The sequence below is a fragment of the Schistocerca gregaria genome, chromosome 10, assembly GCF_023897955.1.
Source record: "Schistocerca gregaria isolate iqSchGreg1 chromosome 10, iqSchGreg1.2, whole genome shotgun sequence".
In the NCBI taxonomy this organism is placed as follows: Eukaryota; Metazoa; Arthropoda; class Insecta; order Orthoptera; family Acrididae; genus Schistocerca; species Schistocerca gregaria.
Window position 1 is genome coordinate 215,790,173 of NC_064929.1, and position 16,159 is coordinate 215,806,331.

Below are 16,159 nucleotides of genomic sequence, written 5' to 3' on the forward strand. Positions count from 1 at the left end.
GGAATGTATACAAAGAAGAGGGCTACGAATGGTCACAGACACCAACCATCCCACAAACACTTACTTCGAGAATGTGCTTTAAGTGATGAAACTAGAAATATATTTCACACTTCATGTATCTCTTAGATGCGAAGACGAGGTTAAACTAATTTGAGCGTGCACAGAAGCATTTAAACAATTGTTCTTCCAGAACTTCATGTGTGAACGAAACAAGAAGACAACCAGTATTTGTGGTGCAGTGGGAAGCAGCCTTTGCCCTGTGCTGCAGTGGTTTGCATAGCCCAAATATAGATGTGGTTGTAAGTACGTGCGATTTGGCAATCTTTGTTAAGGAAATAAAATCGCTCTGTTGATTCTGCTGCATCATTTTTGTCTGAAAAGAAAAAGAAGAATGGAGAAGAGAAATATGATGCAGCCTAATCACTTAGAATATTTTATAAACATTTAATCCATTTAGTGCAACCACCTAGTGTGCTAACTTGCAGTTTCTTTACCCAGTATCTCAAAGCCTTGATTTTTTTCCTGACATAAATCGAGAGTAATATAGCAGTTAATTTACACCTATATGCAATTTTCATGAATTATGGAAATCATTGTTGTGAGTATGCTGTAAATAATGTCAGTTTTCTCTCAAGCAGAGTTTTACACTATCCACCTTTGTTCCAAGTTCAAACAAGGATTCAGAACTTCATTTGAATATTTAGAATGGCTTATGTCTCGAACTGTACGCAATTATTTCTCGATGAAACTTTTTTACGTTCTGCAAAATAATTTATTTTTAGTATACTGTATATCTAACATTGTGCACACCAAACCTGATAGAGATGAGTAGTCAGTTTGTACCAAAAGGGGAGGAGGAGTGAAGATAAGAAGAGGATGTGAAAGGTGGGGGCATAGGACAGAGGATGGCCATCCGGTGACTCTTAGGGAGAGTGGGGAGGCAGGGGAAGTTATCTACAACTTGTGCAGAATCCAGACTGCACTCATAAGATCTAATGACGTGAAATCTCCCACATTGTTCAGTCTGAAAATGGAGCTCATACTAAAGGAAACTAATGAGAAATTTGGAAACGGGAGTACAGTTCAGGGAAGAGAATTAAAAACTTTGCGGATTAGCGATGAAATAACTTTTGTCACGCAACGAATTTGGAAGAACAGTCAAATGAAATGGATACTGTGTTAAAAAGAGATTTTGAGGTAAATATCGAGAACAATGAAACTAGGATAACAGACTGTAGTCTACAAGGGTTCATGCTGACGAATTGCGACTTCTCGCAGTTAGACCCTCACGTTGGTCGGACGACTGCCCTGCAGAGTCTTAAAAAAATTTCACACAATGGTTTCCTAATAGAAAATCTGTGTGTTGGTTAATGACTCACTTTATTATCTGTTCATTAAATTGTGAGTAGTCTGTGGCAGAGAACTTCTCTAGGAGGGACTCCACGGCACACATGTTGCAGACCCCGAGGACACACTGTACGATGATGTAAGCACATCATAAAGAGATCTCGTGTCACTGCACAGCGCACCAGGAGTACCTCAAATGTAAAATTACTGCCAAATAAAAACACTTTAACTAACGAACGCTGTTGCTCTGAACCGTGTTTGAAATGTCCACACTTGCTCAATCGTACACAAACATTGAGGGCACAAAGTCTATTCAGATACTCTCTGTTTTTAGAGAAAACTTACCCTGTACCCCCACGAATGGGATTTATCGGGCAGTGCTGTGGAAATTGGATTAGGAAATGAGTAACTAAAAGTAATTCACGTGTTTTGCTGTTCAGGCAGCAAAATAACTGACGGTGGCTGAAGTAGAAAGAATATAGAATGCAGAAGGGTTGTAGTGCAACATTAAATATAAATTTAAGTGGTAGGAAGTATTTTATGAAGGTATTTGTGTGAACTGTTGCCTTGTACAGAAGTTAAACTTTGGCGACAAGCAGTTCAGATCGGAAGACAGTAGAAATTTTTTATATGTGTTACTGTATGACAATGCTGAAGATTAGATAGGTAGATTGAGTAACTAGTGAGGAAGCACTGAATTGAACTGAGTAAAAATAGAAATTTATGGCACAACTTCACAAACAGAAGGGATCGGTCAACAGAACACATTCCGGAGCACCAACAGATCACCAATTTGGTTAACGGAGGAAAGTGTCGGGGGTAAAAATTGTAGTGGGAGATTGAGGCTCAGATACATCAAGCGGGTTCGAACAGATGTAGGTTGCAGTAGTTATTCGGAGATTGACGTGCTAACACGGGATACATTAACTGTATAAAACTGCACGAAACCAGTCTCCTGATCAAACTTGGTGGCTGTGACATGTAATGGGACTGTGCATCTGCCAGGCAGGCCCTGCGGGTGATGAGTGTGGGCTACAGCAGCCGCACCCTGCGCTACCCGAGTGCCGTGCTCGCAGACCTCTTCTTGGCGGGCAGTTCGGCCGAAGTCGTGGACGAGTGTCAGCACTACGGGCTGAGCGCCAACGTCGACGCGGGAATATCTTTCGACAAGAACCGTTTTGACCTCAGTGTACGAGTGGTGAGTACGAGACGTGTACAGAATAAACGCGTCTATTAAGATTCCTGCAAGTGGTCAAATGGTGAGGGCCCGAGCTATTTCACGATTTAGAGCCGGCTGTCTCATCGGATAGAGTATGGTCTCATCACTGCCGCTTTTGGGCAGCTCGGCTCGTCACATGTCCGACGTGTCGTGTGCCTTGTTCAGATGACATAGTGACAGTTGAGTGTAGTACGAGTGAGATACCTGTGTTTTGCCCACGTAGGTCAATCTGTCTCCGAGGTCGACCGAGTGCTGTATCTGGTGTGTGCTGTGAGTGACCCTGTAAGGAGGAGATGACAAGAGGGGACGCGTGTAGGGGACTACACCTCGACAGCAGTGGTTGCCACAAACTGTTGCAGGTTGTAATCGTGGCTAGGTGGATCAATTGACTCTACCAATACCAGCTGTGAGACCTTCGTCCCATAACACAATGATTCTGTGGTGTGTGATGTCAGGTGTGCATAAAGAGGAGAGTTGTAATCCTTTTTTTGTCGTGGATTGTAGGTTATAGTGACTGGTTGATCTTTAGTTTAGCCTGAGTTCCGTGTTAGGTTGGAAGATGACAGTTCAGTTGTGAGTTGGTGAAGCACTATTGAAGGATCCAGTTGATTCAATTATTCACGCTTTTGGTGGCACTTAGTAATGGGTGATCAGTGGCCACACAGTCTGTAAGTCTGCACCTCATGTATGTAACTGTGATTGCTCCACAAGATAGTGGAGACAGGTGGGTGCCTTTCCTGCATACTCAGAATGTGGAAAACATTATCACAACTGATGAGTTATGGGTTTTGATACGCTCCAATAGCAAAAGTTAGGATTTGCTGGAAACCAAATGGAGGATGGAGAACAGCACTCTGTGCCCCTTCCTCCTCCTCCTCCTCCTCTGATATTTTGAGCACATCTGGGATTTCAACAAACATAGGGTCTCCCTCAGATCCAATTCTGACCGACATTTGTGAGCTGTTGGCGGCAGTCAAAATGCAACTCCGTGGTGGTTTCGATCTCGTGTGGAGCCGAACCGAGCTCTGTCAGTAGGAGAGAGGTTGGTGGTAGCCAGTTGCTTGGCTATTTGAGAAATCTGCAGACACGAAGTGTTCACACTTCTGAGAATAGCTCACGCCTGTAGAGCAGATGCATTCTACTGCCCCAGTCTTAGTTGTTATCGATGCGCACTGTTTGTGTTAAAGAATTTCACGAATAATAAAATTGATATTCATAATAGTGATCACATCGGTCAGTGACTGTTTGAAATCTAACTGCACAAAAGTATTTATGAGGCATTAATATATTATCGTACACTGAATGAGAAGCACTGTTAACAGTGTAAAACACAATGCACTGATTACATATGGAACGATACAACGATACTGTGCCGACCGTCGGTCATCGTCTCTCAATTACAACTGCTATTCTGTGTACTAACAGCCACTCAGCAACTCCTACAATACAACTCCACCCCCACTTTGTTTTGTGCCTCTACATATCGTCTACATTGGACTGTATTTATACTAATAATTCACAGATTATTTAAATAAACTCATTTCATACAATCTATGTTAATGTAATTTGAATTAATAGTGTAATATAATTAATACATGTTTCCATATGTTCTCTTGCTCTTCTAAATATGTATAAATGGTTTGATAAATCCGGCAAAAAGCAAGGAGTCCCCCCCCTGTAAGGAACGGACTTCATAACATAATACCATTTGAGTAGTACAGACTAGGTCCGGTGACCCTCCAGATCTTTCATCCAATTGGAAAAATAGTTCTGTCAAACTCTGCAAAATATTCGTTGACTACAACTATCACTTCCTCAACTGATGAAAAATTTTTTCCAGCAAGCCAGAGTTTCAGGTTAGTGAACAGGAGTGAAATTGGGCCTCAGTCTGGTGAATAGGGTGGATGAGGAACCAATTCAAAGCCTAGTTCGTGCACTTTTCCTACTGATAAGCTGATGTGTGGAACAGTGCATTAACCTGGTGAAACAGCTATTTTTTTGCGTGTCAGTCTTAGTCTTTTTTCATCTGATTCACATTTCAAATGTATAATACAATCTAACTATGGTTCTGCCTCCTTCCAACTAATCTATGAAGATTATCCAAAGTAGTGGCCACCACCTTACCAGCTGACAGAATGGTCTTGTTCTTTGCTGCACTTTAAACGGCCATTATTTTGACTGCCACTTTGACTCTGATGTGTAATAATGGATCCAGGTTTGAGCAACAGTCACAAATCAACACAAACAGTCTTCATTGCCAGGCGTCATTTGTAAATGTTGTGCCAGATGCAGTTTTGGTTGACAGTGAGCAATCACAGCAACCCACCTCACACACAGCTTCTTCATAGCCAATTTTCCATGCAGGATATTATGCACTCACTGAGTTGAGATACTGTCAGTTTTGGCAATCTCACGAATTTTTATTCGGCTGTCTTATGTTACCATATCGTGGATTTTGTCAATGGTTTCCTTTGTGGTGACATTAGTTGGATGGCCGGAGTGCTCTTCATCTTTGGTGCTTGTCAAGTCATGTTTAAATTCATTAATCAAAAAGTAAATGATCTTCAGTGATGCACAGGGTTCGTATGAACTTCACCCAGTTCTGTTTTAGTTGTGTGCCAGTGCAACCCTTCAAATGAAAATGTTTCATAACAGCATGAAACTCAGTTTTCTCAGTCGAAAAACTGACCAATACAGGTGCTGTCGACAAAGAACTGTACACCGTACATTGTTGAAATTCCTTATGTGGTCCTTGGAATAATGTAGCTCACCAACGATGAGGATGCAATAGAAATTTTCCATTCTTTCATGGAAATTTACCAGATGTATCAAACCACTCATGTAAATTTATCATATCATATATTTTTTTAAGCAGTATTCATTATTATGTATTTGTAAACAACAAAATATGAGGGCTTTTCAGAAAGTAGGAAACGTTTTGACATAAAAAAACTAAGTATAAGAAATACATTTTATTATATACATCTGAAAGAGCAACTGACATACTACTTTTCCACATAGTCACCAAACACATTGAGGCACTTACCATAGCCTTCGTCGTAAAATTCTGCCGCCTGAGACTTAAGGCAGCGAGTCACGCCTTCTTGGAGTTCCACGCCATCATTAAAGCGCTGCGTTGCAAGCCAGTTCTTCATCTTGGGAAACAAATGGAAAGTGCTTGGTGCAAGATTGGGGCTGTAGGACAGATGAGGGAAAATTTCCCTTTTGAATGAATTAAAGAGTTATTTAGTGCGGTTTGCCGGATGAGGTTGGGCTTTGTCGTGCAAAAACAAAATTTTGGACATCAGTTTTCCTCAGCCTTCGATTTGAATTGCTCTTCTAAGGTTGTGCAAAGTTTGTCAGTACTGGGCAGAATTTATGGTTGCTCCATGTTCAAGAAAATCAATAAGAAGCACGCCTTGCCTATCCCAAAACACTGTCACCATCAACTTCCTTGCTGACAAGGTTTGCAAACATTTTCTTGGTTTTTGGGAGGTCCTTGTGTGCCTCCACTCCATGGACTGTAAATTTGTCTCACAATTGATGTGTTTCACCCAAGTCTCATCACCAGTTAAAATTTGATCCAGTAATGAATTACCATGTTTGTGGTCGGCCTCCAGAAATGTCAACATTGCCCCTTTCACTGTTCTTTATGGTGCTCTGTAAGCATTTTGGGCATCCATTGTGCACAAAATTTAAGTAGCCTAGCTTTTGAGTGACAATTTCAAATAACAAAATCTCGTGAAACTTGTGGAAAAGAAAGCTAAAGCACTGTTATTGTGAAGCGACGGGTTTCACGAATCGTTTCATCAACGTTAGCGCCGAGATCGTCAGTCACAATGCTCGGGTGTCCCACTCTTCTCTTCATCATGAACGTTGGTTTGGCCATTTTTAAACCAAATGCAGTATTTCCAGACTGAACATCCACTCATTACGTTGTTTTCATACACTTCGCACAGTTCACAATAAATTTCTATAGGTTTTAGGTTTTTTGCCAACAAAAGCCATATCATAGACAGAACCTCACAACTGACGGGATTTTCGACTGCACCTCACAACTGACAGGTTTTTTGGTTGCAACGCACATTTCAAATTTCAATAATCGAAAAAATCAGATGCACAGAGATGTTCCCGCTTCACTGATGGATGCTGACTGAGCTGCCAAGCATGCACATACCAAAATATACGCGATCACTGCATGCCAAGCGGTGTCAGACGGAAATGTTCCCTACTTGCTGAATAGCCCTCATATGTAAATTACAGTAACTTTTCAAATTAGAACATATTAGGTGAAATGAAACAAATTCATATAATCAGGAAACTTGGTAATTTAAATCATTATAAATCAGTGTATTAGCAAAAGTTTCTCAGAGGGTTAAAATGAGTAGTACTGAAAAATTTCATATATCTAGTTTTTATGTAAAACTAAATTTTGTCTGTAAAACTACAGTATGATCGAAATAACTTGTGAATTGTGGCAGTGGATCATGCTGCCATTACTCAGGTAATAGCACTGACGAGCCAGAGTCCTCTCTAGCACTGCTGATAGAGCGGCAAGCTTGGGCGTGACCTGTCATTACTCTGTTAGTTGATAGGAACAGATTGTGTCTGTTTTCTGTGTTCGTCAGCTTTTGTTGCAGAGTTGTGTTTTCGAGTATCGGTAAGTCTTCCATTTGTCTGCTGTTGTGAACTAGTGTTTTTGGATTAGGACTATTTTAATCAATGAGCAACACATACTGATAAGTGAGTTACTGTAAAAGTGATAGTCTGAGAACACATTCACCAGCTTCGAAGATACAGAGGGTTGAAAGGGAAATTACAGTCCGCAGATGAGGACACCGATCTGGCTGTTTGGAACTGGAGTGCAGTAGTAGAGGTCCAATTGCAGATGTAGGGGTCAGTGCTGCTACACTTAACATTTGTTGGTCTACTGTGCTGAGAGTTGGTATTGCAGAAACATGAGAACAGTGTAGCAATGCTGGTCAGGAAAACGTGTTGTTACAGACAGATAACGGAGATGGATACATACCGGCAGGATGCAATATGCAGAAGAGTGTACAGTTATTGCTGACATGAGGAATACACTACTAAAGGCCAACTGGGAAATCTGGGATAAACCCAGGACTTTTTTCATCTGGGGAAAAACAGGGAATTTTTTAGATTTCCAGGAAATTTTTATTGTTTTAGTTCTCAATTAAATTTTTGTAATTTTGACTAGTGAGAAGTGATACTCTTACAAAGAATTTTACTTTAGCCTGTTAATGCAGAGTAATACTGCAGCAACAAAACATAAGTGAGAGGAAAAACCAAAAATAAAAGTTAAATTGCAGGAAAAAATGCACCATTTATAAAACAAAACACAATGTGTGCACAACTGCCTGCTGACAGCAAAATGTATGCTGGAAAATACTGCAAGTGGTGGTTTGAGAAGTGTTACTTTCAAAGTACATTTTCTTTTACTCGAGATGAATTACGTTACGTGTGAGAATGTTTAATGAATTTCTTAAATCAAAGAACATCTGACTATCATTCAAAACTTAAGAATTTGAGGACCAGCCATATAGAAAAATATTTTATAATTCTTCTAGGGTCACAACTGCATAAAAAACAAAATGATGTCAGATTTTAATTGTCCTGTGGCCAAAAATACATAAAAAGCAAAATAACATCGGTTTCTAATTGTCGAGAGACTGGTGGCGCGAGACGTATTCGATTTGCTGTCTGCTGTTTCCCGCTACAACCCGAAATTGAGAAACGGAGTGTTTCACAAAAAATCAGTGTGTCTCGTTAGTCACATTCAGAGTGCATTGTGCTATGTGTGCCTTTTAGATTAACTAACATCTTTCAAATAACCTCTCAGCCAGAAGCCAAATCGCATAAGATCAAGTGATCTGTAGAGAAATGACAACTGATAATTGTTGGATCTCCGTAACGCGTCTGCACCAGCCGCTTCACTGGATGTTTAATGTATGGAGGAGCACCGTCTCGCATAAATTTCGGATATTCTGCAGTTCTCCATATTGACGTGTCTTGGAGGCACAGATGAGCTTTGTCTGACCAGAGAATATTCTGTGGCCATTCAGTATCCATTTCTGTGGGAGCAAGAAATTCTAGAGCTTGCAGATCAGGAAGTAGCTACTGAACGCGAGTGGTTTTGTTTGGATAGCAATGTAGGATGTTTTGTACGATTTTGTGCACCACGCCCACAGGGAAGTCCAACATTTGGATTATTCCCTGTGCTGTGTACGTTTGCGCACCATCGCTTGATCCCTCATGCAGTGCTGTGGCCACATCTTTGACACATGTCGGATCAATTGTTTTTCTCACTCTATCAATTTGCACTTCGAAAGAACCTGTCTTTTCAAATTTTGTTATCTTCTTCAGACATCAGACCAATACCTGTTTTCATACTCTGGAGTGTCATGAACTTCTATAGGGCTACTGGCCACAGTCACCATTCTCGCAGCAGAGTTTTACCAGCAGTGTGTAATCCTTTGTGGAGACAGTAGTGTCGGGCGTCTTAAGACGCAAACTGAGGAACAGCCGTGTGTCACTTGTTTGTCGATGTGTATATTGTGTCACTTACGATGCCATTTATTGGTCAAATTTTCATAATTTTTTTTTTATTTCACGGCATTTCCTCTGCATTTATGGTATGCTGTTAAAATTTGACATCATTCTTTGCAACAGTTTCCTTTCTGCACCATTTTGAAATTGGAACTTTAATTACAAACACCCTGTGCAATGTTAGTGCACTTAGTGTTTCAGAGAATTCTATGTGGCAGATGCTGTTGACGATGCTCTGTAGCGTACATCATCTACACATTCCCACTTTGACCGACATCATCGTCATCTCTGGTTGCAGTGGGCATGAGATTGTGGACATTGGAATGTGGGTCAGTAGAAGTGTGTTGCTCATTTGAACGATTCACGTTTCTTGTTACATCCGATTGACGGTCGTGTCTGGGTATACTATCAGGAGGCAAACTGCTCTTAGAAACGGATGTGGGTCAGGTGGGTAAGTAGTATGCTGTGGGGAGTATTCACCTAGCCATATGTGGGACATGTGGCAGTAATCGAATGCACTGCAGTAGCTGTGTATTACACGAACGTTATTGTGGACCACTCGCATACCTTTGTGCTCTGTGGCGACCCCGACGGTGACGGCACTGTTTGGCAAGATAACTGTCCCTGTCACGAGGTGAAAATTGTGCTACAATTGTTTGAGGAGCATGATAGTGAATGCATGTTGGTTTCTGGATCACTTAACTTGATCTGAACCTCAGAGAATACATATGAGATGCTATCTGGCATCAGCTCCGCACCTACAAACCACTGGTCCATAATTTACACGGACCGCGTGACCCGAGTGTAGATATCTCGTGCTACATACCTCCGGAAACCTAACGAGTTCTTGTCAAAACCGTGCCACACAGAATCGCTGCTGTATTGTGTTTTATATTTGGACCGACACACCGTTAAGTACACTGTTATAGTTGTTTTGGCTCATCAGTGTAAATAAACAGTGCGTTGAAGGAAAGTAAATATGTTGTTCGAAGTAGAGAGGCATGTTCCACCGAGGAAATCTAACCCAATACAAGTAATTTACAGAGCTCGTATTACTGTCGAGACCAGAAAACCCATACTGTTTGGTCAACAGCAAAAAGTGCAGCTCACTTCTGTACATGAGAAGGGTGAAAGAATGGATCCACAAAGTTACAGATAAATGTCCTTCAAATTGGTTTGCTCAGAATCCTAGAAGTTCAAATATAATAAATTTCTTAGGGACCAAAAAGCTCATGTTCACAAATCACTCACATGAAACTCAGCTTGCCCTTTTCTCACGTGATATACTGCAAACTATGGATGAAGACCAACAGGTAGATTCCATATTTCTAGATTTCCGAAAAGCGTTTAAAATGGTGCCACATTGCAGACCGTTAATGAAAGTACGAATGTACGGAATAGGTTCCCAGGTACATGATTCGCTCGAAGACTTCTGAAGTGATAGAACCCAGAATGTTGTCCTCGATAGTGAGCATTTGTCATCGATGAGGGTGTTATCAGGAGTGCCCTGACAGGACCGCTATTATTTTCTATATACGTGAATGATCCAGAAGTTTGTAGTGGTTTGCTGATGATGCTGTGCTGTATGGGCAGTTGTTGAAGATGAGTGGCTATAGGGTGGTACAAGGCGGCCTACACAAAATGTCTAGTTTGTGCGAAGAGTGCCAGCTGGTTCTAAATGTACAAAAATGTAAGTTAATGTGGATAAATAGGAAAAACAAACTCATCTCATTCTGATACAACATTAGTAGTGTCCTGCTCGACACAGTCACATCATTTAAGTATCTGGGAGTAATGGTGCAAAGTGATACAGAATGGAGTGAGCATGTGAGGATTGTGGTAGGGAAGGCAAACGGTTAGCTTCAGTCGATTGGGAGAATTTTTGGAAAGTGTGATTCATTTGCGAAGGAGACCACATAGAGGACACTCCTATGACCTATTCTTGAGTCTTGAGGATCTGCACCATTTTGGATTAAAGGAAGGCACTGAATAGTTTCAGAGGCAAGCTGCTAGACTTGTTACTGGAAGGTTCAAACAACACGCGAGTAATATGGAGATACTTCGGGAACTGAAATGGGAATCCCTGGAGAAAAGGTGTTTTGAGAATAAATATTGACAAAATTTATAGTGCTGGCATTTAAAGCCATCTCTAGAACAATTCTACTTGCACTAACACACATTTCACGTAAGGACCACGGAGATGAGGTAAGATAAATTAGGGCTCACATGGAGGCATATAGACCGTCATTTTATCCTGTTTCTATTGGTGAGTGGAACAGGAAAGGAAATGAACAGTAATGGTACAGGGTACCCTCCCCCAGAAAGCACACAGTGGATTGCGAAGTTTGTATGTTGATGTAGATCTAGACAAACTGTGTATGCTAAATGGCCAAAGCATAATTAGGCTTCCTTTGGACAGTGTATATTGCAAAGTGATTCATTGTACACAGGTTCAAGTGGAAAGTAATGTGGTAAGAAGCTACAAAAATTTTATTTTGAAATGTTGTCGAAAGAAGCTGATGTGAGAGTTACTACCCTGTACGAATCTTGACTCGTGATCAGTGCTAAGGTACTTGAGGATGTGGATCTGTGAATGATTACTGCCAGAACACATCGAAGAGACGGTCATTCGTCTAAGAATTCGTACCATTTCTCGGTCTGAGGAAGAGAATGGCATCAATTAGGTTGTTCGGTCTTACACAAAAACTCTCAGTAGTTAGAAAAAAAATCACTGACAGAAGTACCTTTTTTGGTATTTCCATTTCTTCATTCCTTAACATTATATTTTGACACCCAGTTACATTCACCACCAGAAAAAAGTTTGCTGTGATGGCATTGGTGTTTCAAACCAGTAAAAGTGTGATGTTTGCTAGTTTCAGAGTGACGAGTGATATTTAAACTTGTGTAATCTCAGGTGATATTAACCTTATAGAAATGGATCGAGTGCCTGTGTGGTTTTTTAGGTAATTCTTAGACAAATATATAACATGTCATTACAGCAAAGAGCACAAAGTTATTTGTTGTGGTCGGGGAAGGGCCTGTAAATGGGGACCAGTTATTTAACCCAACTGGTTGTTTGTTGTAATTACTGGTATTGCTATTTCCACTGTGTCAGTCGCATACTGACATATATTCTTTTATCTGTACAGCGTCCGCCGGTCCGCCTGAAAGCAGTCGACCGGAAGCTGGCTGCGGCAGACGTCACAAAATTGTTGCTGGGAGAACCTGTGTGATCATTTGGGAAGCAGTAACCATTAAGTGGCACATAGACCTATGTGCCGAAGGACAAAATATGTAATCCTGTGTTGTTGAACTAGTAAACCAGTGGGGTGACTACTGCTTTGAGTTTCTTTTTATCCTGCTGCCTACTTGCTAACAACAAGAGAGCAACCATCACTAGAAAGGGACTTCCAGAGAAGTTAAAGAACAGGGTATGTAAAACACCTCTGTTTTTCTCTACATTATACTGCAGTTAGTATCTATGACCCTAGCATGTTGTTAGTTCTGTATGTTTTAGAGGATGGAAAGGGGCATCATTGAGTACTCAGTTTCAGCAAGTGTCTACAATGTAATAGTCTCACTGCAGAATGGTAGCAAAAGTAGAAAATTGACAATACCGAAGACTGCGAACCGTATCACATGTGGCAATGTTGCCACATTGATTAGTCCGGCACGAGAGAAACGACAATTGAAAAATCCTGACTCTTTATTATTGCTCGGACACTATACTGTGATAGTTTTTGGTGGGTGTCGTTTTGATTTACGGTTGCTAAAGTTACCGATAGAGTCAGCCCTGTCTCATCACTCTTAGTGGCACTGCCGACAGTTACCAAAAGCCTCACGCATTCACTACTACACTTTGTTTTGCTTTGTATTGTGTGTCGCTCATTGCTCATGTCTCGTAACACGAAATGAGTGAAGATGCCACTCTGGGTCTGTCACGGGTTTCCGGTACGACTCTAGTGACCCCTAAAAGGAAAGGTAGATTTGTAATACGGACTGGTGCACTTAAAATGATGCTCAATTTGCCAGAGTACTGCGAGGTGGAAAAGGAGTGCCAAAAATGCCTACGTCTGTAAGGGAGCTGCCACTTACATCAACAGAATTGTGTCAACCCTAGACAGAATTAGAAAGTTAGCAAACTTGGTAACCCAGGGAAGAAAAGGTCAATTTTGGTTGGAAATTGTACTGTAAAAGTGTATAGCTGTTTATATTTGACAGTGCTTTCAAGTAGGAAGCTGTTTGGTTCAAATTACTTAATTTTATTTTGTTGCTCTTAGGAAGAGATGCAGTGATATTGAAAAAGCCAACAACTTCAATAAATTAGCAGTAAGGAGTACTGCCAAGGAGTTCTACGCTCGACAGAAAATAGTTCCTCGTGTGGCAGAACTCCTTCCAGTGCTGTGTGAGAAGATAAATTGGAGATGGGGCAGTACCTCACTAAAAAACTTGCTCGAGGCGATGGGATTTGTATGTAAATCTGTACTGAACAAAATAAATCTCTTGCTAGTACATGGTAACACTGTTCTCGGACTAGCACATTTTCCATTACAGAAGCTCAACAAAACATTTTTTACCTTGACAGTTTGTGGATTGACAGCAGTGTAATGTGCAGCAGATGTTGGCAGAGACCACGAGATGAATTGGCTGTTACAGTATGGAGAAGTTGCTCCATAAAAATGGTAGTGGCAAGTGTCAGCTTCAAAAATGGGTTTGTAAAGCAAGGGAAGCTTAAGTTGACACAAAGAGGTTACCGAGGCCAAATGAACTCTGAGAATTACAAAAAGTGGATTTGGAGGTGGTGCTCCATTTCTTTGGTCCGGTTCTCCCATTGTCACAGACAGTGCATTGTGCTACTGTATGCAAGTGGACAAAACGCCACCAATATACTGTCTGATGGTGATGATCGTAGACTAACTGCACTAAAGAAAGCCAAAATGCAACAGCAATGTGACAGAGGGTGAGCTGTATGCTCTGGGACAGGCAAATAAACCAAATGGATACTTAGGTAATAGACAAACTGGCTAATAGTGTAGACCACACTGTGGTTTGCTTGTCTGCAGAATTGCGACCTGAACACCACTGAATTCGAGCAGGCAAATATTAAACTTTATGTAAGGAAGAAAAATGTTTTTGGTGGCATGTCTGCAGCAAATCTCAAGAAACTCACACCTGATGCCCTAGTTCTGTCACACCAGTCAGCTGAGAAGGGTACTGCAGGGAAGTACAAGACAAGGAAGACAATTATAGGAGGCACAAAGGTGTCACGGAAATTGCAATTGACAACATTATAATACATTCTAATGACTCTAGTGGTGACTCATTTACTGCAAATGCAGTGGAACAGAAGAGCTCATTTTGGACACACACAGCTGAAAATGAATCTTCGTTTACCGACTTTTTGTGCAGTATGTAAATGTTTCAAATGTTGTGTATATGTATATTTAATTACATTGGTCTTCTGTCACATATTTTGTTTACCTATAATTTCATATTGTATCTGAGAACTGTTACGCTCTTCATAGCAATAGGTGTCTTCACTAGTATCGGCATTCACTATCGTCCTCTACCACTCCAGTTCTCGTCATTTATTTACGCCCGCAGCTGAGTGCCACAATAAAGTGTCAGAATATTAACAGAAAATGTATACAGAACTGATAGAGGCACAGCATTTTGAAGCATGTGAAGAAAATAGTCAAAAACACAAATTTGTTTTCTCTTGAAATAAGTGAGCCTCCAGGCAGAAGACAGGGAGGGAGACCAGTACTGCTGGGGTGATGTGTCCAAAGTGCTTCTCTTCCAGAACAAATCTCTCACTCTGCATCACAGTCTGCCATTTCGAAACTTCCTGATAGATAAAAGGGCCGGGTCAGAATACAAAATGTAGAGAAATTCTCATATGTGTCTTACCAGGATAATAAAGTAAATCATTTATTTGCTAAGATTGAAAACGGAGCAGACTCCCAAAGATTCACCCTGGAAACAACCACTAGGCTGTCACTAACCATTTTATCTTCTGGGGGTGTTAACCCGGAGTTGTACCCGTTTAACTACCTGATAATCATGGACAATGCTGCAGATTACTTTTTATACGTGTATTTAGGAGAAGAGCAGAACATTCACCTTCTCGCCACTAGCCGACTCCTATTTTTATCTACTGTTGACAACTTATATAACTTTACTTATTTCTGAGAACACTGTAAATGTGTGTGGATTGGAAAAGCAAAAAACTTGTTTAATGTGAGCAACAGTATCAATTGGACTTCATGTCCCCCAGAAGTCCCAGGCCCTGAAGAGGCTTCTGCGAGATGTTCGCTTAATAAACTGTACACGATATCCTTATGGCACAATACTTCTTTGACCTTAGCTGCATTACCTCAAAAGTGTGCTAGCAAGCCCACCACCAGGCCAATACATTGTGAAAAGCTTATATAGGCATGATACAGGTAGGACTGAACTTTTTGGTTTAACTTATTTAAGTTTCTTATCTGTATGGAAATACAAACAAGAAGAGAATAGAAGCTTTTCAAGTGTGGTGTTACAAAAGAATAATGAGGTACTGAACTGAACTGGATAGAAAAGAAATAACAAATTATCTATGGCACAACTTGATTAAAAGAAGGGATCGATTAGTAGAACACATTGTGAGGTGTCAAGGATTTATCATGTTGACAATGGAAGTAAGTTTAATGGGGAAGGGGAGAACGGTGTAATTGTACAGTGAAACCAAGGCTTGAATACAATAATCAGATTTAGAAGAATGTAAGCTGCAGTAGTTATTTGAAGTTGAAGAGGCTTGCATATGATGGAGTAACATGGAGAGCTGCATCAAACCAGTGTTCGGATGAAGATCACAAGAAGAAGAAGAACAACAACAACAACAACAACAACAACATGTGCTACAATCCACGTTAAACAAACAACAAACACCTAGAAACTTTACACTTGGAAGTTTGTGGCCATTGATGTCTACAGCTGTTACCCGTAAATATTTTTATTTGTTTGATATTGCATCATTTTGTGTGT

General features: G+C 40.7%; 1 protein-coding gene across 2 annotated transcripts in view; it reads left to right on the plus strand.

Moving 5' to 3' along the window:
- Window positions 1-12,472, plus strand: part of LOC126293332 (SAC3 domain-containing protein 1) — a 57,616-nt gene extending 45,144 nt beyond the window's left edge. The window contains exons 6-7 of one of the 2 annotated variants that reach the window (XM_049986520.1): window positions 2,353-2,545; window positions 12,283-12,472. In XM_049986520.1, the coding sequence (XP_049842477.1) occupies window positions 2,353-2,545; window positions 12,283-12,366 (277 nt within the window). In that variant the 3' untranslated portion in view covers window positions 12,367-12,472. The remainder of the gene's footprint in view (window positions 1-2,352; window positions 2,546-12,282) is intronic. The other variant, XM_049986521.1, reaches the window with a different exon arrangement.
- Window positions 12,473-16,159: the final 3,687 nt, after the last annotated feature.